Source organism: Marmota monax, unplaced genomic scaffold (genome assembly GCF_021218885.2).
Source record: "Marmota monax isolate L192 unplaced genomic scaffold, Marmota_monax_Labrador192_F-V1.1 WCK01_AAM20220418_F8-fsc00038, whole genome shotgun sequence".
In the NCBI taxonomy this organism is placed as follows: Eukaryota; Metazoa; Chordata; class Mammalia; order Rodentia; family Sciuridae; genus Marmota; species Marmota monax.
This window is the reverse complement of record NW_026692498.1, coordinates 6,869,262-6,891,447: the sequence shown is the minus strand read 5'-3', so window position 1 is coordinate 6,891,447 and position 22,186 is coordinate 6,869,262. Positions and strand designations below refer to the sequence as shown.

Genomic DNA, 22,186 nt, shown 5'->3' with positions numbered 1-22,186 from the left:
ATGAAGACAGGTAAATTGGACATCTCTGGTATGATTGGGAGGCAGATGCCAAGTAGGCACAGGAGCAGCAGGGGCTCATGGGGCTGAAGAAGGTTATACCACAGGACAGGGGAGCAGGGAAGGCTTCTTGAAGGAGGTGGCCCTTGTATTGACCAACTGCATAGGAGAAGCAAGAATGATTCCCCAGGGAGTACTGACCATCCTCTACCCGCACCTGGTTGCCATGTGTCTGAGGCCTATAACCCCCTGGGTCTCCCATCATGGCAGCGGTGCCTTTATTGTCACTGCCCACTCAGTATCTATCCTTGTCTCTTTCTGATCCATCTCTGTATCCCCAGATTTTCCCAGAACAGTGGCCTAGAGCACTGTTAAATAAAGAAAAAGGATTGGGGTGGGGAACAGCCAGGCAAATAGAGGGACAAAAACATGAATGCCTGAGGCAGCTTGTGTGCTCTAGGGGTCTACCCCTACTTCAAGCCCAGCTTCCTTTAGTGGTTTCTCCAGCTCCACCCCCTCCAGCTTGGTCTGGACAGCTTCCTGCCCATGCACACATTTGGGGCTGCACCACCATGGCTTTGACTACCTGCCTCTTCACCATCTTGGCCCTGTTACTGGCAAGCCTAACCCAGAACATCACAGGCTCCCATGGAGCCCAGGTAAGTGCTCCCAACTTGCTCCCCATACCCTCCCCACTACCAGTACCAGGTCCAGGATCATCCCTTCAGAAACAACTGACTTGTCGCCAGGCAAGATGGCACAAGCCTATAATCTCAGCAACTTAATGAGACCCTCAGCAATTTAAAGAGTCTCTGTCTCAAAATAAATAAATAAATAAGAACCAGGGATGTGGCTCAGTGGTAAAACTCGCCTGATTTAATAAAAAGAACAGGAAGGAAAGAAGGAAGGAAGGGTGGACTTGGCTTGCCATGCCTATTTCTCTGAGGGAGTAACAGAGACTGGAAAGGTGGTTGCTGTGTCCAGGCTCACAAAGGAAGACCAGGAAAGATAATTCACTGACACCTTAGCCCAGTCCTAGGAGATGGAGCTAAGGTGGGGTCCCAGCAATGAGTTTTCCACCTGTGCTTTCTCTTCCATCTCGATTCCTTGCCAGAATCTAGGTCCCTGGCCACTGGAGCTGAAAGAGGTCTTCAAGTTGTTCCAAATCCAGTTCAATCGGAGTTACTTGAACCCAGCAGGTATCTTGGGTCATATAAATCTCCAGTCTAGCCCCCACTCCAAATAGATGAAGAACTTGAGGCTCATGGTGGGAGATAAGCTTGGCCCAGGCTACTCACTTCAGCAGGGCTGGGGATATATTACTTGGTTCTCCAAATGCACATGTAGGTACAGGAAGGAGCATCCTTTGCCATGTTCCTGAAGGGAAGATGGCAGCTGTTGGGCATCTCTCCTAGCCCTGCAGTTGATTTCCCTGCCATTCCAGGCAGTGGAAAAGGAACTACCATCTAGTCATGAGTTCATTGAACAAGCACCCAAACATACCCATTTTGTCCCCAAGGTAGGGACTCCCTCTCTCCCCATGAGCTGCCAACCCAGCTCCTGCCCCCTCTGTCCTGGATCTCCTCTTCCATAGGGGGCTGATCTGGACCCCATTCTTCCACCCTACCCTGTTCCAGCTCCTGATCTGTGGTCAGAGGTGTGAAGAGGGGGTGGCGGATGTGGCCTGGCAGGAAGCCGGTCTCCAGCCACTCACTTTCCCTTCTGAGTCACTCTGCCCTTCACTCAGCCTCCCCAGGGTGGGAAGATGCTCCTCTTGCTGCCTCTGGGAAAGTCCTAACTCTAGGTGGGTTGGGTAACCACTTCCTCGCCCATTGTCTACCATAGAGCCTGTAGGGGCTACAGGAAAGGAGCCAGTGCCCACCTGGGTAGGAACATGCCCCGCCAGTGCCCACTTCCTGCCTCTGAGGGGGCTTGGGAGTCAGCCTGAGATAACTCTCTTTTGGTGTAGAGTATGCTCGCCGCCTGGACATCTTTGCCCAGAACCTGGCCAAGGCTCAGCAACTACAGGAGGAGGACTTGGGCACAGCTGAGTTTGGGGTGACTCCATTCAGCGACCTCACAGGTACCTGGACCCTCCTGGGCCACAAGTGGCGGGTGGGAAAGCTGGATCTCCTGTAGGATATACTGGTAGAGCAGACGGACAGAACAGACTTTCTACTTTGAGGACCAAAGGGTGCCTGTCCCAAGTCTCAGACTGCAAGGGCAGGAACTCAGCCAACCTGTCCCAGCCCAGCTCAAGGGCTAGAGGCAGCAGGTGAAGCAGAAGTTACCACCAAAGAGCTTGGTGTGAAGAGGAGGTGGCGGGTGTGGCCAGTACCCTTATCTTGCCACCTCTGAGGGACCCAAATGGCCAAGGATGTGGATGACTAGGGTGGAAGGGGCAGAATATGGAGAAAATGGGGTCAAAACTGACCTCTGTGGCCCTGTCTGTCCCCCAGAGGAGGAGTTTGGAAAGATCTATGGACACTGGAAAGCAGATGGGAGCCCTAGCATGGGAAGAAAGGCAGGGCCTGAAGAGGCAGGGAAGCCTCTGCCCTCCACCTGTGACTGGCGGAACGCAGATGGCATCATCTCATCTATCAAGAACCAGGTATCTGGGGCCGGGGTTGTGGCTCAGTGGTAGAGCACTCGCCCAGCACGTGCCACCCTGGGTTCAATCCTCAGCACCACATAAAAATAAATAAATAAAGGCATTGTGACCAACTACAACTAAAAATTAATTTAAAAAAAGAACCAGGTATCTGCCCTCACCTGGATAGGTTTATCCGTATGCAGCCCAAGGGTGGGAGAAGGGAGGATAGGCCTGAACACCCACGGTGCTCTACCCTCTAACCTCCCAGGGGAACTGCAAGTGCTGCTGGGCCATGGCTGCTGCAGGCAACATCGAGGCCCTGTGGGGCATCACATACCGACAGTCCGTGGAAGTTTCTGTGCAGGGTATGGCTGGGAGAGGGGTGTATGACAGGGAAAAGAGGGATAGGGGCCTGGTCACCCACACTGTCCCTTTCTGCCCCAGAACTGCTTGACTGTGGCCACTGTGGGGACGGCTGCAAGGGTGGCTTCGTCTGGGATGCATACATAACTGTCCTCAACAACAGTGAGTATCCCCATCGCTAGCCAAGCACAGGGCTGGGGGAGATTCAGCAGCAGAGGCTCCTTCCTTATCTTGCTTGTCTTCAGGTGGATTGGCCAGTGAAAAGGACTACCCATTCCAGGGGCACACCCGGGCCCACATGTGCCTGGCCAAGAAGTTTAAGAAGGTGGCCTGGATCCAGGATTTCATCATGCTGCAGGAAAATGAGCAGAGTGCGGCCAGGGCGGACACGGGCAGGGGATGGAGGGGCTGAGGGACAGAAACTAGGATGGAGGCACCCAGACTGGCCACAGACAGAGGTGGGGGGTAGGGGGAGAAAGGGACACCCCTCTGCCAAGAGCAGCAACCCCAGGGCAGGCAGGACCTGATTGCACCCTCCATCTCCAGCAATTGCCTGGTACCTGGCTACCCAAGGCCCCATCACAGTGACCATCAACATGAAGCCACTGCAGGTGGGTAGGGTAGGACGTGGGAGGTGGGGCATATGGGATGGGTGGGCTCAGACTCAACACTTCTGCCCCTGTAGCACTACCGGAATGGTGTGTTCAAGGCCACACCCACCACCTGTGACCCCGGGGTTGTGAATCATTCTGTCCTGCTGGTGGGTTTTGGCAAGAGCAAGGTGGAAGAGGGGATACAATCGGCCTCTTCTGCATCTTGTTGCCGTCCTCGCCCCTCCACCCCTTACTGGATTCTGAAGAACTCCTGGGGGGACAACTGGGGTGAGGAGGTGAGTAGGATCCATTGCAAGAGGGGTCAGGGTAGAACAGGCCCTCTCCCACCTTCTGGCCTTGATGTCCCCTAACTTCCTAGGGCTACTTCCGACTGCACCGAGGAAGCAATACCTGTGGCATCACCAAATACCCAGTCACAGCCCGTGTGGGAAAACCAGCTAAAAAGCAGCCAGTCTCCTGCCCTCCCTAAACGTGTCAGCAGCCTGCTGGCCCCTCCTGCATGCCAGCTGCCTCTACACAGGCCCTGCCTGAGGTTTTTGCCTATCCTCCCAATCTTCTATACAACTTGAATAAACCAAGACAAAACTCTTGGCTCCTCGGTATACTTAGCTGGGGCATGGAGATGGCACGTGGGGGAGATAACAGACAGTATCCCTGACCTGCCCCAGTCCCAGAGGGGCTGGCATACACCAATGACACTCAGGTATACACAGGTATACACGGCACATGTCCCCAAATGCTCCTCTCCCTAGAGTGAAAATCAGTCTTCAAACTTATGGCAACTTTATTTTCAGTGTGCTCAGGATAGAAGAGGAGCCTCAGTCATGATAGAGGCGCAGGAGGCAGCCACGGAGGGTGCCCATGTACCGATCCCAGAGGGTTGGGTGCCTGTAACGAAAGCAGCAACAAGTCCTCATATATATATATATATATATATATATTTTTTTTTTTTTTTGGGGGGGGGGGGGGGGGGGGGGGGTTGGGGATTGAGCCCAGGCTTGTTCATTACTGAGTTACAATCTTGGCCCCTTTTTAAATTTTTTATTTTGAGATAGAGTCTTGCTGAGTTGCCCAGGTTGGCCTTGAACTTGTGATCCTTCTGCCTCAGCTTCTCAAGTAGCTGGGATTAAGGTGGGTGTGCACCACCATACCCAACAAGTCCTCATAAATTCTTGTGATTCTTCTAATTATTATCCTCAGTTTATAGGAGGAAACTGAGGTATGGAGAGGTTAAATAACTTGCTTAAGGTCATACAGATTCTAAGAGAAATCCCTAAGGCAGCAAGACAGGGAACCCTGAGTCTGCAGGAGGGTGAACCCTGGCAGGTGGCCAGCTGGATCAAGGCCAAGCTAGACACAAGGTCTGGGGTCTCTCACCGGAAGCCATCCAGGGAGTGAACAGATGCTGAATACTGATTCAGGAAGAGCCGCACGTCATTTAGTGGCCAGTGGTCAGAGCGGCAGGGTTCCACAAACTGTGGGTAAAGAGAGCAATCAGTATCACCAGTACCATCCATAGACAGGCTGAGTCAGGGATCCCAGGGTGGCAGGAAGGACATCTCACCTTCTCAACAAGGTCCACAAACAGGTCTCTGACATCCTTATTGTGGGTCAACTTGGCAGCCACATTCACCAGCCCCCGAGACAGGTTCTGTGGGGCAGGGACCCTGGGAGTTCTGCTTTCTGCCCAGAAGGAGCTGGGCACAGAGGCTATAGGGTGAGGGGGAGAGGCCCCTCCTCAAATCTATCCACCTCCCTCAATCAACCAGGTCCCCTCAGTTTATAAGCCTGTCCCTCCTCACAGGCGGGCAGAGGGAGCAACATCGCCACCTGCCAGTTAACCTCAGGCAAGAGCACAGTTGCCGGGAGGGGTAGGCTGAAGATGCCAGGGGAGAGGCTGGACAGGGCCACAGACCTTGAAGTTGGCTTCCATCTCAGAAAAGACGCCAAGCTTTCCCCGGAGGGCAGTGCATACCAGGCTACAGGGAGAAAGGGTTATGCCTAGAGCCATCTCAGCCCCCACTTCAGGCCCTGCCCATGGACTCCCAAGGTCACCTCTTGTGCAAGTCCAGAAGGTCCTTGTCAGCCACTAGCACCTTGAGTTCCTTCAAGTCCTGGAGAAACTCCTTATCTAAGTCCACATCCATATCGTCCACCTGGGAGTCTGTGTGAGGCCCATGAAGGGAGTTGGGGTAGGTAATAAACCCATCCCATATGATCCTGAGCATTCCTCACCCACTACCTCATTGCAACCCATGGAACAGAAGAGAAAATGAGGTTTCAAGGTGGAGTGACAGGTGCCACGTTGCAGAAGCAGTGGGCTCTTGCTCTGCAGATAAGGTGTGTGGGGGAAAGCAGATATGAGAAGAGGTAGCCTGGGTGGGGACCTGAAGACAAAAGGATGCTGGAAACTGGGCCTACAGGAGGAACTGCAGATGGGAACCAGGCCCTAGGAGGGTAGGGAGAGTATCCAGGCACCTGGGTCAGTGGGGGCCTCACCAACGGCTCCAAGAGTCCAGTTCTGGATCATGAGCTCAGCACAGAAAGCAAAGTCGCCGAAACTCAGATACTGTAGCTTTTTCTTCCCTGTCTCAAAGCGGTTGTTGGCAAAGAAGACGATGGCTGCATAGTCCCTGCAGGGAGGAGGAGGCAGGTCCTCTCAGTGCTTAAAATTCCTTTTCACAGTGCCTACAATAATGTCCTGAATATTAAGCTTACTAGATAAATGTTTAGTGTGGAATAAAAAAAATTCCTTCTTAGCAACAAGCTCCCACCGGCAACCTCAGCTGGGCATCCAAATTCTGGCCTCTTTCTGTCCTAACTCACTGTGTGAAATGTCTCATGTCACTTCTCTATGGGACTCTTCATCTGTGCACAGAGAAGCATTCAGCCCAGGTTTATTAAGGAATAATGTGGAAGACTACAAGGGTACCAGCTACCATTACTGAGCACTTCCTAAGTACCTTAATGTGCCACCTCATATCAGCCCAGATGCAAAATGGCAGGACAGAATTTGAATCCAGGTCAGTCTGATCCAAAGTACAGACTAGAAGTGGGATAACCATCCCCCTAGTAAAGCTAGGAGGTGGAAGAAGTTGAAGTGAGCAACATGGGTCAGACTTAGGGCCCAGGGAAGGTATGTGCAGAAGGGCAGATGGCTGGCCCCTCACCTGGCCAATCGGTCGGAGAGGAGGAAGTGTTGCTGGATGTTATCCACCAGGGAGCCCCGCATTTCCTCCACCACCTTGAAGACTCGCTTAAAGTTGTCAAACTAGAGGGCATTTAGGAGAGGAAGGAGACTGGTTAGAATGTGCTCACCCAATGAACATCCCTCTCTCTCCTAACCACCTATTCAGGTGGCAGATGCTGATTTAGCACTTGCCAGTTCTTCAACAAACTACTAGTTATTAGTAGCTATTATCAATTCAACAAATGTTTGCCAGCTTTTGTCATCTTGCCTTGAATAATTAATATTTACTCACTTTTTTTTTTTTCTTTTTCGTGGTGCTGGGGATGGAACCCAGGGCCTTCTGCATGCTAGGCCAGTGCTCTACCAATGAGTGATGCCCCCTGCCACTCTTACTCACTCCTCTCTCTAAATGTAACCCCAATTTGCACCATCATGTTCTCTTGAGTCTTCAGGAACTTAAACAGGAACAGACTTTCCTAAGTCCTAGGAATTCAAAGCCATACTTGGGGAGCTCATGGAAGGCACAGAAGAAGGGCATCAAAGGCTCAAAAAGCTTACTTCTCCCTGGCACTGACAAAAAGTCTTGTGCGGAAGACTTTAATTTCAGGGGAACAGATAAGGTCAAAAATAGCACCTTCCAGGTAAAAGCAACATGAACAAAAGAAATCCTGGGAATTGAGAAATGAAAGCCTCGAGAGGTCTGCAGGGAGCAGGAGAGGCTGAAGATTAAAGGCAAGATGTGCAGTTTCTACCCAAGAGGTAATGAGAATTTATGAGCAGGGGAGAGCCAAGGTCAGATGTGTACCTATGAAAGGTCATCCTGGCCATAAGGGAGGGGATGACTTAGAAAGAACAAAAAGAGGGGGGAAGAGACTAGGAATGAAGCTGCTGCCACAATCAGAGGCTGGAGGTGGGACAGTAGCCTAGGGATGGAATAAAGGAGAGGACTGAAAATGGACTGTGGGTGCAGTGCCTACCTGTCTCCGACAGCTCTTGAGAGTGATGCCTGTTTTCGTGCTGATGTCGTCCAGGTCTTTCTTCGTGCCCTTGGACAGCTTCTTGCCCAAGACCTCTCGAACAAAGGCCTCATCAAAGGCATAGTATCTTGTGGAAGCAAGAAGACACCACTAACTCTTCATAAAGGAGGGGAAAAGGGGTCCCGGCAGGGCCTGGGGCTGGCCTCATCTCTCAACTTTCTTAGTTCTTAAGTAAGTTCCGTCCCTCCCAGACCTCGGTTTCAGCCTGCAAAACAGGTATACGGTCAGACTGGTTGACGTCCCCACCATCCACCAGGTGAGCACCTCTCAATTAGCAACGCCTGCCGGGATGGCGGAATCTGGAAGATGAGTTGGTGCAGTAGCTTGGGTGGCGCGTGCAGCAGGCGCTCAAGCATGTGGAAGGTGCGGTAATGGTCCATAGTGTCGCTCTGGAGCACCGCCGCCGTGGCCCCCGTCTGCTCCAAGATTCCCGAACGCACTCTCAGAGCTACAGCGTCGCTCACTGGGGAGTGGGTGCCATCATCAAGACCCAGCCCCCCTGACCCCTGAGTCCCTTCAGGAACGCCAGCACTAACCCTTCTACATGCCTCATTCCAAGCCAGGTGACCACTTCCACTAAGGATGTCTGAGTCCTGGCCCCGCCCCCTGTTACATTCAAAACAACTGCTCAGCCCCACTGGTTCCCCCAGAAGGACCCCCACAACCTGAGTAACCATCCAACCAGAGGCGATACACGTCCTCGTCGATAAGGGTCGTGTTCCCCACGAAGATGTCCAGTTCGCTGGTCATGGCGACGCCCGGGCCCGGGGCGCCCCGAGCAGGAGCTGGCACTGCCCGGGCCCGGCGCGCGGTTGCCGGACCACTTCCGGGAGCGCAGAGATTACGCTCCGAGCACCCGGAGCCAGTGAAGGACCACTTCCGGAACGGAGGGGGTGGGGCGGGGACAGCTAAGAAAGCCTGTCTGTAGAGTAGCTGCTCCCTACACTGAGACGGATATATCCCAGATCTTTCGCTCTCCCTACTCTGTTGATCCGAACTGTTTTCAGGAGGGCATCCTAAGTGCCTCCCGCTCATCTCTCCTGCCCCACAAATTCTCCCCTCACTTCCTTTCACCATCTCTGCCCTCCTGGGGCCTCTCAACTTTGATCTACATCCTAAACATCACAGGGCTCTCTCTACCCTAAGTCTCTCCTCTGCAAAATGGGTGTGGGGTCCTATTCCAAGAGCTCTTTCTGGGGATCCCTCTGATCATCCTGCAATTGAGCACCTTCCCTGGACACAGGGCACCTGCTCCCACCATGGTTTTAACCACAATCCTCATTCTCACACCAGCTAATAACCTTATTGGACTCGTCAGAACTCTTACTGGAGCCAGCATCCACAGGGTTGCCTATCTACTAAGTCTCTCCGTACTGTCTTCCCATACGCCCCTCAAAAGCTCAACACATTCTAGACAGATGTTTTGCTCTTCCCAGATCTCTTCCCTGCTTCCCTATCTCAGTGACAGCCCCAATATCCACCCAATTCTCACACTAGAAACCTGGACTTTCGCCCAGATTCCTCTCTTTGCATTTGCCTCCTGAGTATCTTTAGTATCTGTTTCACCCCCTCCACTCCCACTGACACAGTCCCAGCCCAGTCTGCCTAGCTCTCCTTGTTCACTGACACAATGTTACTAATCTCCCTGCCTATCCCTGCCTCCCTTCTCTCCTCGCAGGGTCCTCGCAGGGTCCATCCCACACAAAGTCGCCGAACAATCTTTTTAAAGTGCGTAATTTAAAATTTACTCCCCTGTTTTAAATCCTTGTGGGCCTTTGGAAACTCTCCAGTCTAGTATTGAAATCTCTTAAGGATTTTAACTGAATGTGGTAGTGAATGCCTGTAATCCCAGGGATTCAGGATGAGGCAGGGGAATGCAAGTTGGAGGCCAGCCTGGGAAAGTTTAGACCTCGTCTCAAAAAGAAAAAAAAAATTAAAAGAGTTTGGGGATGTAGTTCAGAAATAAAGTGCCCCTGGGTTCAATCCCAGTATTGCAAAAAGAAAAAAGGAAAAGAAAATCTGGCTTCCACCTACTCTTCCACACCACTTTCTATGCACCTCTGTCTTTGAAAAAACATCAGGCTACTCTCATTGTTCCCAAAGCAGCTAGGCTTTTTGGAGCATCAGTGTCTTTCACTCCGCTATTCTCTCTCCCTCACATAGTTTTCTCTCTACTTGGCAAAGTCCTATTCACCTTTCAGGGTCAAATTGTATATCACCTTTTTGGAGAAATCTTTTGGGAATCCTCTAGACTATACTTGAGGACTCCTTTTTATTTTTATTTTTTTTTATTTATTTATTTTTTTGAGAGAGAGAGAGAGAGACGGAGAGTTTTTTAATGTTTTTTTTTTTTTTTTTTTTTTTTTTTTTTTAGTTTTCGGCGGACACAACATCTTCATTTGTATGTGGTGCTGAGGATGGAACCTGGCCGCACGCAGGCGAGCGTGCTACCGCTTGAACCACATCCCCAGCCCACTCCTTTTTATTTTTATTTTTCCTTCTTGGTACTGGGGATTTAACCCAGGGGTGCTTAACCACTGAGCCACATCCCAGCCCTTTTTTATATTTTTATTTTGAGACAGGGTCTTGCTAAATTGCTTAAGGCCTCAGCAAAGTTGCTGAGGCTGGCTTTGAATTCACAATTCTTCTGCCTCAGCCTCCCTAAATGCTAGATTCCAGACGTGTGCCACCACAGCCAGCGTTTCTTCTTCTTTTTGGTACTGGAAATGAACACAGGATCTTAGGCATGCTTGGTAAGCGCTCTATCACTGAGCTACACTCCCAGCCCTCCTCCAACATTTTGCTTCTTGTTAATCTGAGCATGTTTCCTTCACCAGATTTTGGACTCTTTGAGGTCAAGATCAGGATCTTGGTCAAATTTATTTCTGCTTGAGCTTCACACACAATAAAGGTTTACTGAATAAACGAATCTCTTGGATGTCCAATTCCCTGGGAAGAAGGGTAGACTGATAAATGAAGCCAGGACATTTGAATTCAGGATCCGGAGGAGCTAGGAGTAATGCTTAGAGAGCGAAGACTAGAATTCCACAGAAGATAGGAGAGAATGGAAAGCTATCCGTCTGGTTTCCGTCGCGGATTGGGCAGGAAGGAGTCAGAAGCGGTCGCCCAAATCTTCGTTCTCAGATGAAGCTGAGAGGCTTAGGCTCAGGATTGATGAGATCTGGAACTTGGAAGGACTGAGCCCCTCCAAATTGAGTTAAGACTGGCGCCAGGGGTCGCGATCCCTCGGGTCGGAATGGGCGGGAAGAGGCGCTCAGTGCCCAGGCCCCGCCCGTTTCCGGAGAGGCTTGCCGGATTGGTTGTCCTTTGGTACCGTCACGCAGCCCCGCCTCGGCGCGCGTCCCGCCGCGTGCCCACCCCCGGGTGGTTGCTGCAGCCTACGCTACCTCTAGCACTGCTGGCCGCCCGCGGAGCCGGAGCCCGAGCCCGAGCCCGAACCCGAGCGGCGCCGGTCCCAACGTCGGGCTCCTGGGCCGCGGCGGCGGGCGGGCGATGCTCCAGCGGCCTGACCAGCCATGGAGGCCGAGGCAGGCGGCCTGGAGGAGCTGACGGACGAGGAGATGGCGGCACTGGGCAAGGAGGAGCTGGTGCGGCGACTGCGGCGAGAGGAGGCGGCGCGCCTGGCGGCACTGGTGCAGCGCGGTCGCCTCATGCAGGAGGTGAATCGGCAACTGCAGGGTCACCTGGGCGAGATTCGCGAGCTCAAGCAGCTCAACAGGCGCCTGCAGGCCGAGAACAGGGAGCTGCGCGATCTCTGCTGCTTCCTGGACTCGGAGCGCCAGCGCGGGCGCCGCGCCGCACGCCAGTGGCAGCTCTTCGGGACCCAAGCATCCCGGGCGGTACGGGAGGACCTGGGAGGCTGTTGGCAGAAGCTAGCCGAGCTGGAGAGCCGACAGGAGGAGCTGCTGCGGGAGAACCTGGCGCTTAAGGAGCTCTGCCTGGCGCTGGGCGAAGAGTGGGGTCCCCGGGGCGGCCCCGGAGGCGCTGGGGGCTCCGGCGCCGGGCCGACCCCAGAGCTAGCCCTGCCTCCTTGCGGTCCCCGCGACCTAGGCGACGGGAGTTCCAGTACCGGCAGCGTGGGCAGCCCCGATCAGTTGCCCCTCGTCTGCTCCCCGGATGACTGAGGGCGCTGCTTCTACGCCGACGCTCGCCAGAATTGCTTCCTGAGCGCCAGGACTGCTGTGGATCTCCGTACCTCGACGGTCGCTTCGGCAGTGTAATAGGGGCCGCTGGCATGGACTAAGAATCCCTAACATTGAGGAAGCCCCCCCGCTCTCGCTGGCGGGGTAGCAGGGGGACTGGAGGCTGGAGCGGAGGGACTTGCTGGGGGTTGGGTGGGGACTAATAAACTCGGACGGAAGCGGAGCCTAAAACCTGGGCAGCATCTGTCTAGGACTCGCCGGGGCTGGGGTGAGGGAGGGAACGCTAAGACGGGGTATCATTTCCTTCCAGAGGGACTGCTTCAGAACTAAGGTGGCTGACTTCCCGCATTACTGGGGATCCACTGGGGTGGGATGCAGAAAGGTCGTACTCCACTGTCCCCCCCACACACACCGTTGGTTGCCCGGACAGGCCGTAATCAGCCCCCTGAAGTGGCTCCAGCTCCCTTCCCGGCTCCTTCCTGTCCAAGACAATGGGGCAGGAAGCAGATGTTGGGGACCTAGAATCCACTGGCCGGCTCCTCGGAAAGTGGAGGGGCATAACAGCGCCCCCTGTGGCGCACGCAGGAGCACTGTGGGCCCCCAGGGGGAGAAATTATGATCTTAGCTTGCACCCCATGTCATTCTCACCTCTTGGTCCTGGAGATGAGGCAGAGCATACATAACCCTATTTATCAGATAAGACAGTTGAGGGCCAAGAATATGACCAAAGTCACTGCAGTGAGTCAGGAGCTGAGATCAGAACCTAGAACTTCTTACCCCAAATTGTCTCTTTAAAAGCATCTGGATCCAACCAGGCATCCAGGCCAAAGCTTCAAGCCTTTTATTCCATTTTGGCAGGTTTGTACAAAAATACTCTCTTTAGGAAAATAAATAGCAGCTGCCCTCTCTGGGAGGCTTGGATTTCCTGGAGCTAAGGGCTTCTCAGAGCTGGGGGCTGCAAGTCAGCTCATCACAGAAGCCTCTGACACCTCCTGAGCTGTGCCATTCAGGAGGGGCTGGCAGAATGCTCTGGTCCAATCACCTGGAGCTGCTGGCAGTGGGGCTGGGTGAATTAGTGTTCTAGGCTGGTAAAACAGCACCTTCTGTCAGGGGGTAGGGTTGGCTGGGTTGCAGGATAATGAAGTGTAGTAGGTGTGGTCTAGAAGGGGTTAGGAGCTGCCAGAATTTCTCTGTCATAAATGGGAAATATTTTGTTTCTGATTTAGTGCAACTTGTGATGGAGAGGCCAGCTCTAGAGAAACAGTGGGCAGCTTTGGTGGCCCCAGGCTGGCTCTACTGCAAAGCAAAATATGCTCAGTCTCATCTGGAAGGATGGAGAAGAACCTGCTGGTATTGGGCTTGGGATATGGTCCAGGCCAGCTGGACTAAAGGGGGGAAAAGGAGATGTTGACTAGGATAGCACCTGCAGGGGATGGCACTGGGTGCTTCACAAAGCGAGGAGGGTGGGAGAACCCAGGGGGTCAGAAGATGGGTCTCCACTGCTGCTGCTACTCTTTCGATGAGCTGAGGCACAGGGCTCAGGGGTGCTGGGATAGGTGAAGACCAGACTGGGGGTGAAAGGGGTCAGAGAGGGTGTAGTCATGAGTGTGGGGGTGTGCAAGGCCTCAGGTTCAAGAACAGGCCCTGGGGAAAGGGAGATGCAAGGTACAGGGCGGCAGGGGCCCGGTGAGCTGCTGGTGCCCCCTGTACCGCTGGTACCGCATGTGTCCCTCTCCTTGTCTCCCTCTGGGATTTTGCAGATGGGGCGGTGAGCTTCCAGCACCAGCTCCAGACGCTCCTTCTGCTTCTGTAGCTCTTCAATCTCTCTCTGCAGTCCAGATTTCTCATCCTCCAGTTTGTCAGTCTCCTATAGAGGGTTAGGAAAAGAGGAGAAGATGAGGACTGAAGACCCCCAAAGGCCTCCCCTGGAGGGAGGTTGGGGGGAAGTAGGGGTTTGGAAGTTCCCTGCAAATCTGGACTGCAACTCCCATAAGCCCCTGGGAGAAAATGGGCACGGGCATGACTCCCATCAGGCCCAGGGCTTCTTAGGAAATTGTCAGCTGGCTTCATTTGGTCTCTGTTGAGAAGCGCGCTGCAACTAATTTTTAATTACCTTTTCCTCGTCCTTTTCGCAGGACAAGGAGCTAGGATGGGCATGGGGGCTAATGTACTGGGGTCCCGCGGACTCCTGGGATCAGGGTCCCTTTGCCCCCTAAATCGACCAGTGCTCACCGCCTGCAGGAAGTCAGTCAGTTCCTTCCTACGATTCCTGCACTTGGCCGCGGCCAGCTTGTTCCGCTCGCGCCTCACTCGCCGCCGCTCTTCCTCCTCGGGGCTGATCTAAAGGGAGGGAATGGGGGCGTCAGTGAGGCGGTCTCGAGCCACCCGCCGCCTGGAACTCGCCCTCTGCGGAGGGCACGGCAGCGCGGGGTCACAACCCTCAACCTGTGATTTAGTGACCACCACACTGGGACTGGTTCTCCGTAGTCAGGGGCAAATCCTCCTCACCCCTAGCCTTAGTGCCTATTTCTCTACCGAAATGCCCTCGCCTCCCACAAAACTTAACCCTTCTCATCTCCCAGGACCAAACTCAGAAGCCCTCGCCTCCATGAAGCCCAGCTAGAAGTGAACTTTTATCTTCTGAGCCCCTAGGTCAGGATTATCTCTGTTCCCAGGACCCTTGTCCTTTTGGATCTCTGGTAGGACAAATCTCTTCCTGCAGGAACAGTGACGCCTTAGTGGGGCTCATGAGTGCTGCGGGAGGCTTTTTTTTTTTTTTTGGTATTTTTATTCTATTTATTCATTTGTAGGTGGTGCTGAGGATCAAACCCAGGGCCTCACATGTGCTAGGTAAGCACTCTACCGCTGAGCTATAGCCCCAACCCCTGCTGAAGACTCTTTATTGGGAGCCTTCTGTATACCATCTAAGCACTTTATTTAGGTTTGTAGGCTTTGCTTTTTTTTTGGGGGGGGGGGAGCTAGGGACTGAACCCAGGCCTGGTGCATGGTAGGCAAGTACTGTACCACTGAGCGACATCCTCCAGCATGCATGCATATGTGTGTATATGTAGATATGTATGCGTTTTATACCAGAGATTGAACCCAGGGATGTTTTGTTGGTGGTGGTTTTTTTTTTTTTTTTTTTTTGGTACCTGGGATTGAACCCAGAGGCACTTAACCACCAAGCCACATCCCCAGCACTTTTTTATATGTTATTTAGAGACAGGGTCTTGCTGAGTTGCCTAGCACCTCCCCAAATTTCCAAAGAAGGCTTTGAACTCACGTTCTGCCTGCCTCAGCCTCCCAAGCTGCTGGGATTACAGGCCTGCACCACTGCGCCCAGGCCCCAGGGGCACTTTTTACCACTGAGCTACATTCTCAGCCCTTTTTATTTTTTATTCTGAGACAGGGTCTCACTAAGTCGTTCATGCCGGCCTTGAATTTGAGATCCTCCTGTCTCATCCTCCCTAGTTGCTGAGATTACAGGTATGGGTCCCTATGCCTGGCCCCTACATATATTCGTATCAAATTTCCCTTGTAAGGACCTGAAGCCCAGAGAGGATGAATAATATGTTTATGTTCTGGAACAGGAATGATTATCTATTTCCTCACTACTTGCAATGAATGAGAAGCCAACTGATGGAGGCCCCCTCTCTCAGGAAGACTCCACTCATAGCTCAGCCCCAACCCAGTAGTACCCAGGATCAAAGGGTCACACTCAGGACAGGGACAAAAGAAGGAAGCACAGGAGTGGTTACCTTTGCCTGTCTCTGTGGCTCATGCTCCAGTTCCCTTCCCTAGTTGGTTACAAAGGTGTGGTCACATGCACCCGTGGCAAATCACCTTTCTTCCAGGGTTCCACCCTCCTTCCGTATCCTCTACCCAGTGTTCAGAGGAGACTTTTAAATGTGGAAACCTCACCTCACTATTGTCTCATATGCCCAGGAAGAAAAAAAGAGCATCTGCCTCCTTAAAGACCCTTTATGTCTCATTCATTTATTTTGGGGAAGCCAGAACTCTTAGTTCCCCCTTCCTGGAGTCTTTTGTCAGCTCCCAGTGACACAGTGTGGGTCAGTGGTCAGATCTGACTCTAGAGTTGTGTAGACCTGGGGCTAAAGCCAGTCCTGTCTCATCACTCACTACTTGTATGATCTTGGGCAAGTAAATACCTCACTGTGCCTTCATTTTCTTGCCTGGAAAATTATAAAAACCAAAATACCCCCCAAAGGGTTTTTGTGAGGATTAAATGAGATAGGGAACCTCGAGACCTGGAAAGTAGCAAACCTTCTTGTTCCCATTCCCCCTGCCCCACTATATAGACTGCATTAGCCCACCTCTTCATGTATATCAGCAGTGAAGAGACCCTCCCATCTTTCCACAGGCAAGCCTTATACTCTTTCTCCTCCATTCTTGCTCCTGCATGGCTTCTGCCTATGCAAATCCTACCCTCCTTTCATGCTAGCATGCTGCCCTCCATGGGGAGCATCCCCTGATCCAGAAATGATCTCTTTACTATCTGAGCCTCCCCCTGGACTCCTATCACTCTCTGACTTGGGCAGAAGTCACCAGTGACACTGCCTTCCCTCTTCTAAACCTGAGTTCTCCTTTCTAGAAAGAGCTTGTCCCCTGTACCCTAGCACTCCTGTGGGCAATCAGAACCAGCACAACACCTTGGCTTCTTACCTGTTCACAGGGCCTGCGACGCACCCCTGCAGGTGGCCCAAGGGTCCGAATGACTCCTGGCCGGGGTTGTGGGGGGCTGTATTGAGGGTAGGTCAGAGGCCTGGGGTAGCTGCTGGGCCCCAGGAAATGAGGCTGTACCATCCACTGCAATTCCTGGCTGCCACTCAGAGCATTGATGCTTGGCACGAGGTGGAACTTCTGAGGGATAAGAAACACAGGTTCAGGGATGAGGTCTATGTGTATCGAGGGCCTTCCAGGGGACAGAGCCCACACTGCTGTCCACTGTCAATGCACATACCGGTTCTGGGAAACTAGAAATAGCACAGTTTGGCAATCAGAGAAACTGACTTGGTGGCAAATCTTGTTCATGAGCTGTGTGTCTTTGGGCAGTCACACAGCCTCTCCATGCCTTTGTTTCCCCCATCAGAGTTAATTTTCAAGCGTGAACTGCTCAGCATTGTTCTAGTGACTCATAGAATTGGCACAATAGTATCTTCATTTTCAGACAGGAGAACAGTTGTCCACAAACACACAGCCACTAAGTAGGAAATGGGATCTGAGCCCAAGTGGCTGGGCTCTTACCTACTTCTGCACCCACTCGAACAAAGAGGAGAATTACAGTCCTAGCTCCCAGTGTGGCTATAGGAATGTATGTCACAGAGTCTAGTAAGTGGCAGATGGCAGGTGTCCAATGCTGAGAGGCTGTGATGGGCAATAGCCACTGTTCTGGATTCATCTGGTCCCCATTCTACAGCCATTTACTGACTGTGTGATTCTGGGCAAGTTATTTGACTTCAATTTGTCTCAGTTTCCTCATTTTAAATATTACAGGTAAAGATTAGAGCATTTTATTGATGCGAAGCAGCAGAGCTTTAATAGCTCTGAAATCACAATTGACAATTTTAAAAATTTAGTGGCACAAAACAGTGTTGTTGTTGTTTAACTATGGGGTTTTAGAATCTATGAAATATGGTAAATGCCGTGGAGAGCACCACCACAGGAGGCGCCCATATTAGCGACCCCGCTGTTGTCTGTGACCATTCCCTTTCAGCCTGAAATCTGAGGAGTGGGTTGGGATGGGGATTCAATGCTCTGTGAAGAAAACTGGGTTCCAGCCCTGTGGCTGGGTCCTGGGTGTGGGCGCCCAGCTGTCTAGGAAGCGCTCCACAAGCCCAGGCAAGTCCCGACCACGGTGGCATTGGCTCAGAGGTGCGGACCCAGCGGACCAGTGACCCTAGTTCCGGGATCAAGGAACCGCCAGCGGCATCTCCTGCTCCCGAGGTTGTCCAGGCCCGGGCCGCTTGAGGCCAGGAAGGGAGGGGCGCCCGGGGTGACTCAGCTGCCGTGACTCGGCCGCCGTGAGTCGGCGGAACGAACGCAGCTCTTCCCTCCCCTTGGCGACACGTGCTCATAGCCCCTCGACAGGAAATGGGCACCTGCAGCCTCCCGGGTCTCTCCAGTGGGCAGTGGGCGCCGTCGGTGCCAAGAGTCGGGGGACGCGGGAGTTGCCAGTTGCATGACCCCCTGTACGTCCCAGCACCTCGCGCTATTTGCCGGGTCCGGCATAGAGGTGGAAAGCCACTCTCCCAGAACCCATTATGTTCCACTGTCAGGCCCACGGGGTCCACTACGCAGAGAAAGGGATAGTGATTTGTCAACGCGGTAGAGAAGGACGGACAAATGGACAGACACACGGACGGTCATAGACAGACTGTCAAGGATTCCCACTCTGTCCAGGCTGGTTCTCATGGACCCCGTCTCCCTCCTGTGACGGGACATCCCCACAGCCCAGCCCCGGGATCCCGGGAATTCAGCCTGAGATGGAGAGCTCAGTTGACCCTGTGCTGGGCAGGCTGAGGCAGGTGGGGGGAAAAAAATAGCGGTGAACAGGAGGAAAGAAAGACGGTAACGAAGACTGAGGGATAGAGACAGGCAGCGAGTGGGCAGAGGGCAGGCGAACGAAGGGGGCGTTCGCAGATCTCCTTCCCGCACGTAGCGCGCGTTCCCCTGGGCATTGGGGGAAATTGGCCCCTGGAAGGCAGAGAGTGGGCAGGATCCTCGGCTCTGGCCCCCAGACCCCGTCCCTACTCCTGTTCCCGGCCTTAGCCCGGGGTGTACCGGAACCGATCCGGCGTCCCAAGCGCTGTCCACCCTGGGACCGCGGGTTCCGGCGCCTCTCACCTGCTGGGCTGCTGCCTGCGCCGCGGCGGGGGGCTGCGCGGGACCGCCGTACGCGCTGCCGGCCCCGGAGCTCGGTCCGGGTTCCCCGAAGTCTCGGTACATGCCCTGGGCTGGCTGCTCTGTGGGGTCCGCGTCGGCGGCAGGGGTTCTGACTCACTCGCGCCTCGCAGAGTCTTTTCTTTTTATGAATGAAAAGTTCTCGGGCGGAACCACTTCGACCGCGGGGGGTGGGGGCGTTTCGAGGCGGCGCAGGTCACTTCGGGGCCCCACCTCTCCAGACGCGCCGCCTTTCGCTGGTCGGCACCGAACTTTTCCACCCATCGTACAGTCAACAGCAGACTTTCCTTCGGAAAAGGGGCTGCCTTTGGCGTCCCCCAGCCACCGCGGCGGGCCCGCCCCCTCTGACGTAGCTGCCCATACATGGTGCAATTTCCTCGCCGCGCCCAGGTGGAGCGGAGGATTCCCCCGCGGATTTACGCACCTGCCCGGAGCTTGGCGCCCCGCCGGGTCCCGCCCAGAGCACGGATCCCGAGCCGGCTGCTGGCGCCGCGGCCCGCGCCCCCAGTCCTCTCCCAGCCTGGGCTGGCCTCGGTTTCTGCTTTCATAAAATAGGACCGAGAAGGTGAAAGCTGCCTGGAAACTGTAAAGTGAATTACTAATGTGATGGATGATAATGATTATTTACTAGATGTTTATTTCTATGCCAGGAACCATCCCTACCGCCACCCAGGGTTTCACCTTGAGGCCCCTCCACTGGCATTGTTTTAAGGCTCCAGCTACTGTAAAATGAATAAATGACAAACCAAGGTTACAAAAGCTATGGGTTACAATAAACAAGGTGATGCTCTGATCTGCTCACAAATACAACGAAATACAATTGTGTTACTCAGGCTCATTTCAGGAGCAACCATCGTTTTTTTAATTCAGCGCTCCTATAGGCAGTGGGAACCTGCAGTAGGACACAGGAGTCCTGAGGTCTGCTAAACGCCAACTTCTTTTTATTTTATTTTATTTTTTTAATATTTGTTTTTTAGTTTAGTTGGACACAATACCTTTAGTTTATCTATTTATTTTTATGTGGTGCTGAGGATCGAACCCTGGGGCTTTGCATGTTCGAGCAAAGTGAGCGCTTTACCACTGAGCCACAACCTCAGCCCTAAATGCCAACTTCTTGACTGCCAATGGTATTCTGGAATTGTGTGTAGCCAGTCTTGGAGCATGTCAAAAGTCCTCATGAATGAGAGGCCCTGGCCAAATATCCTTGGGAGGTAAGTACCATCATTATCCCCATTTTACAGATGGAAAACTGAGGCTGAGAGTTGTTCACCAAGTGAGGTGGACAACTCAGGGCTGTGGGAGCTCCAGGCCTAGGCTCAGGCAATTTTCAAAGCCCTCAAAGCTTCATGGACAGCTTTCCACGTGTGCAGAATGTCAGTGCTGAAAGGACCAACCTAACCTCCCTCTCTATTTCCTCCCATTTTATAGATAAAGAAATCAAGACCCAGAAAGAGTAAGGAGCTGCCCTGGTCACACAACTACAAAAGGAGAGTTGAACTTTCCTGCTTTCCACTGATACTTCCTGTTGACAGCTCCAGTCTTGCCTGGGGCCATAGGGAGCAATGGTGGTGGTGGTCCCAGGCTGCCTTTCTGGGAAGCAGCGGCCAGGGGTCTGTGGGTGCCCTCAGGACTTAAACACAGGAGACCAGCTTGGCCCTGAGGTTCTAGTCTCAAGGTTACCATTTTCTGTTTGTGTGACCCTAGGCAGGTTACCTTCCCTGAGCCCCAGTCCCATCTGGGCCTCCCTGCTGACCTCATAGGGCTGCTGTAGGATCAAATGAGATCACAAATGTGAAAGTGCTTTGTAAGCTGTAAAGTGCTGTGAACTCAGAAGGTGCTTACCAGCCTAGTGCCCCTCCCTTGCCCTGGTTCTACTCAATGCTTGTCTTCCTCTAAAAAGAAAACACAGCAGTTTACCAGAATGAGAAATATAGTGTGTGTGTTTGTGTGTGTGAATGAGAGAGAGAGGCACACAGACAGAGATAGTGTTTTTGAGATAGTGGGACCCATGGGAAGAACATGAATGCTGAAGTCAGACAACTCTGGAACTCTGGGTTCTGGGTTTGAAATCTGGGCAGGCTGCTGGGGTGTATGACCTACATGAAGCACTCAGTCTTTCTGAGCCTCTGTTTTTTCCTCATCGGTAAAATGAAGACATGAGCCAGGCACGGTGGCACACACCTGAAATCCCAGCAGCTTGGGAGCCTGAGGCAGGAGGATCTCGAGTTCAAAGCCAGCCTCAGCAAAAGCGAGGCACTAAGCAGCTCAGTGAGATCCTGTCTCTAAATAGAATACAAAATAGGGCTGGGGATGTGGCTCAGTGGTCGAGTGTTCCTGAGTTCAATCCCTGGCACACCCCCTCCAATAAATAAATAAATAAAATGAAGACATGGGATAAACACAAAATAGTGTCACATGCTTAGGACAGTTTATAGTAAGAGTCTGACAAATAATTATGAAAATAAATTCATATATGAATAAAAACCCCAGCAGGAGCAGCCTTTGGGACTCTGATCACATGTGTGTTTACACTCATATACACCTACATGCTCATATGGATATCTGGACTCCTTGGCTGAGCCCAAGCTGAACAGGTCAGGGGTGACACAGGCAGCCAGGCACTGACACATGTGAGGCTTGTCATAGAGGGTCAGCCTTGACAGTACCCACCCACCTGCCACAGGAATATCACCCTGGCTCCTCCCCAAGTAGCCTGGGATGGCTGGCTGAGCAGGGCTCTTGTCTCAAATTTTGTGTGTGTGTGTGTGTGTGTGATTACATGACTTTGAAAGTCCCTTCCTGCTCTAACCGTCAGTGGAGCCACAAGGAGGCCCTTTCAGAGGCAGCACATTCCAAGCTCCTCAGTCATTAACTCCTGCTTTGTGGCCACACAGGCGTTCCTGGTGCCTGACCTCACCAACTCTTACCCAGGGAACCAGAAGAGAAGCCCAGGGGGCCTCAAGGTTGCTGTGAGTCTGGGACATGGGGAGTTGAAAGACCCTGCAGCTGCCCCTTGAACCTGGCTCCATCTCTTCTCCTCTCTGAGCCCAGAGAATCCCCTGCTCCCAGGGCTGCAGTGAGGCCAAAGAAATAATAGAGGTGGGTGCCAGGCATCTTGTAGGTTCTCAGGGTCAAGGGCATGTTGGAGGTGATGTTTATGTTTTTCAGTTTCCATTCTCTTTTTAAATTGAAGTGTACTTTTTAATTGAGATGAAATTCTCATAACATACAATTAACCATTTTAAAGGGTACACTTCGTGGCATTTAGTGCATTCACCATGTTGTGCAAGCACCTCTCTGGTTTCAAA

At 52.8% G+C, this 22,186-nt stretch overlaps 4 protein-coding genes across 5 annotated transcripts; 2 read left to right on the top strand and 2 right to left on the bottom strand.

The window, feature by feature from the left end:
• Positions 1 to 523: 523 nt before the first annotated feature.
• Ctsw (cathepsin W) lies at positions 524 to 4,155 on the top strand. The gene is made up of 10 exons (XM_046444601.2): positions 524 to 656; positions 1,112 to 1,196; positions 1,967 to 2,080; positions 2,457 to 2,608; positions 2,859 to 2,955; positions 3,035 to 3,115; positions 3,199 to 3,324; positions 3,500 to 3,564; positions 3,639 to 3,842; positions 3,926 to 4,155. Exons 1-10 carry the CDS (start codon positions 570 to 572, stop codon positions 4,034 to 4,036), a joined length of 1,122 nt encoding a protein of 373 aa, XP_046300557.1. The 5' UTR covers positions 524 to 569; the 3' UTR covers positions 4,037 to 4,155.
• Positions 4,156 to 4,333: 178 nt separating this feature from the next.
• Positions 4,334 to 8,627, bottom strand: Fibp (FGF1 intracellular binding protein). 2 transcript variants are annotated; one of them, XM_046444578.2, is made up of 10 exons: positions 8,477 to 8,627; positions 8,059 to 8,257; positions 7,735 to 7,861; positions 6,738 to 6,838; positions 6,067 to 6,200; positions 5,623 to 5,731; positions 5,483 to 5,546; positions 5,132 to 5,218; positions 4,945 to 5,042; positions 4,334 to 4,455 (listed from the first exon to the last, which is right to left on the bottom strand). In XM_046444578.2, the coding sequence occupies exons 2-10, from the start codon at positions 8,172 to 8,174 to the stop codon at positions 4,386 to 4,388; spliced, it is 906 nt and encodes a 301-aa protein (XP_046300534.1). In that variant the 5' UTR covers positions 8,175 to 8,257; positions 8,477 to 8,627; the 3' UTR covers positions 4,334 to 4,385. The 2 variants fall into 2 exon arrangements, with proteins under 2 accessions (XP_046300534.1, XP_046300533.1); XM_046444577.2 differs by having other exon boundaries at positions 8,460 to 8,626.
• A 2,536-nt stretch (positions 8,628 to 11,163) lies between these two features.
• Positions 11,164 to 12,865, top strand: Ccdc85b (coiled-coil domain containing 85B). The gene has a single exon (XM_046445771.1). The coding sequence runs from the start codon at positions 11,331 to 11,333 to the stop codon at positions 11,937 to 11,939; it is 609 nt and encodes a 202-aa protein (XP_046301727.1). The 5' UTR covers positions 11,164 to 11,330; the 3' UTR covers positions 11,940 to 12,865.
• Positions 12,866 to 12,895: 30 nt separating this feature from the next.
• On the bottom strand, positions 12,896 to 19,143 carry Fosl1 (FOS like 1, AP-1 transcription factor subunit). The gene is made up of 4 exons (XM_046445770.2): positions 18,822 to 19,143; positions 16,641 to 16,838; positions 14,190 to 14,297; positions 12,896 to 13,824 (listed from the first exon to the last, which is right to left on the bottom strand). Exons 1-4 carry the CDS (start codon positions 18,921 to 18,923, stop codon positions 13,405 to 13,407), a joined length of 828 nt encoding a protein of 275 aa, XP_046301726.1. The 5' UTR covers positions 18,924 to 19,143; the 3' UTR covers positions 12,896 to 13,404.
• Positions 19,144 to 22,186: the final 3,043 nt, after the last annotated feature.

Excerpts from the sequence above, each read along its gene's own strand:
- Ctsw (XM_046444601.2), top strand. The coding sequence starts at position 570 with ATGGCTTTGACTACCTGCCTCTTCACCATCTTGGCCCTGTTACTGGCA. Across the intron at positions 2,956-3,034 it reads CGTGGAAGTTTCTGTGCAGG|AACTGCTTGACTGTGGCCAC; the intron begins GTATGGCTGGGA and ends TTTCTGCCCCAG. Across the intron at positions 3,325-3,499 it reads GCTGCAGGAAAATGAGCAGA|CAATTGCCTGGTACCTGGCT; the intron begins GTGCGGCCAGGG and ends CTCCATCTCCAG.
- Fibp (XM_046444577.2), bottom strand. The coding sequence starts at position 8,544 with ATGACCAGCGAACTGGACATCTTCGTGGGGAACACGACCCTTATCGAC. Across the intron at positions 7,862-8,058 it reads CAGGCGTTGCTAATTGAGAG|ATACTATGCCTTTGATGAGG; the intron begins GTGCTCACCTGG and ends TGCTTCCACAAG. Across the intron at positions 5,547-5,622 it reads CTTCTGGACTTGCACAAGAG|CCTGGTATGCACTGCCCTCC; the intron begins GTGACCTTGGGA and ends TTCTCCCTGTAG.
- Ccdc85b (XM_046445771.1), top strand. The coding sequence starts at position 11,331 with ATGGAGGCCGAGGCAGGCGGCCTGGAGGAGCTGACGGACGAGGAGATG.
- Fosl1 (XM_046445770.2), bottom strand. The coding sequence starts at position 18,923 with ATGTACCGAGACTTCGGGGAACCCGGACCGAGCTCCGGGGCCGGCAGC. Across the intron at positions 14,298-16,640 it reads GTCGCAGGCCCTGTGAACAG|ATCAGCCCCGAGGAGGAAGA; the intron begins GTAAGAAGCCAA and ends CCCTCCCTTTAG. Across the intron at positions 13,825-14,189 it reads TGACTGACTTCCTGCAGGCG|GAGACTGACAAACTGGAGGA; the intron begins GTGAGCACTGGT and ends AACCCTCTATAG.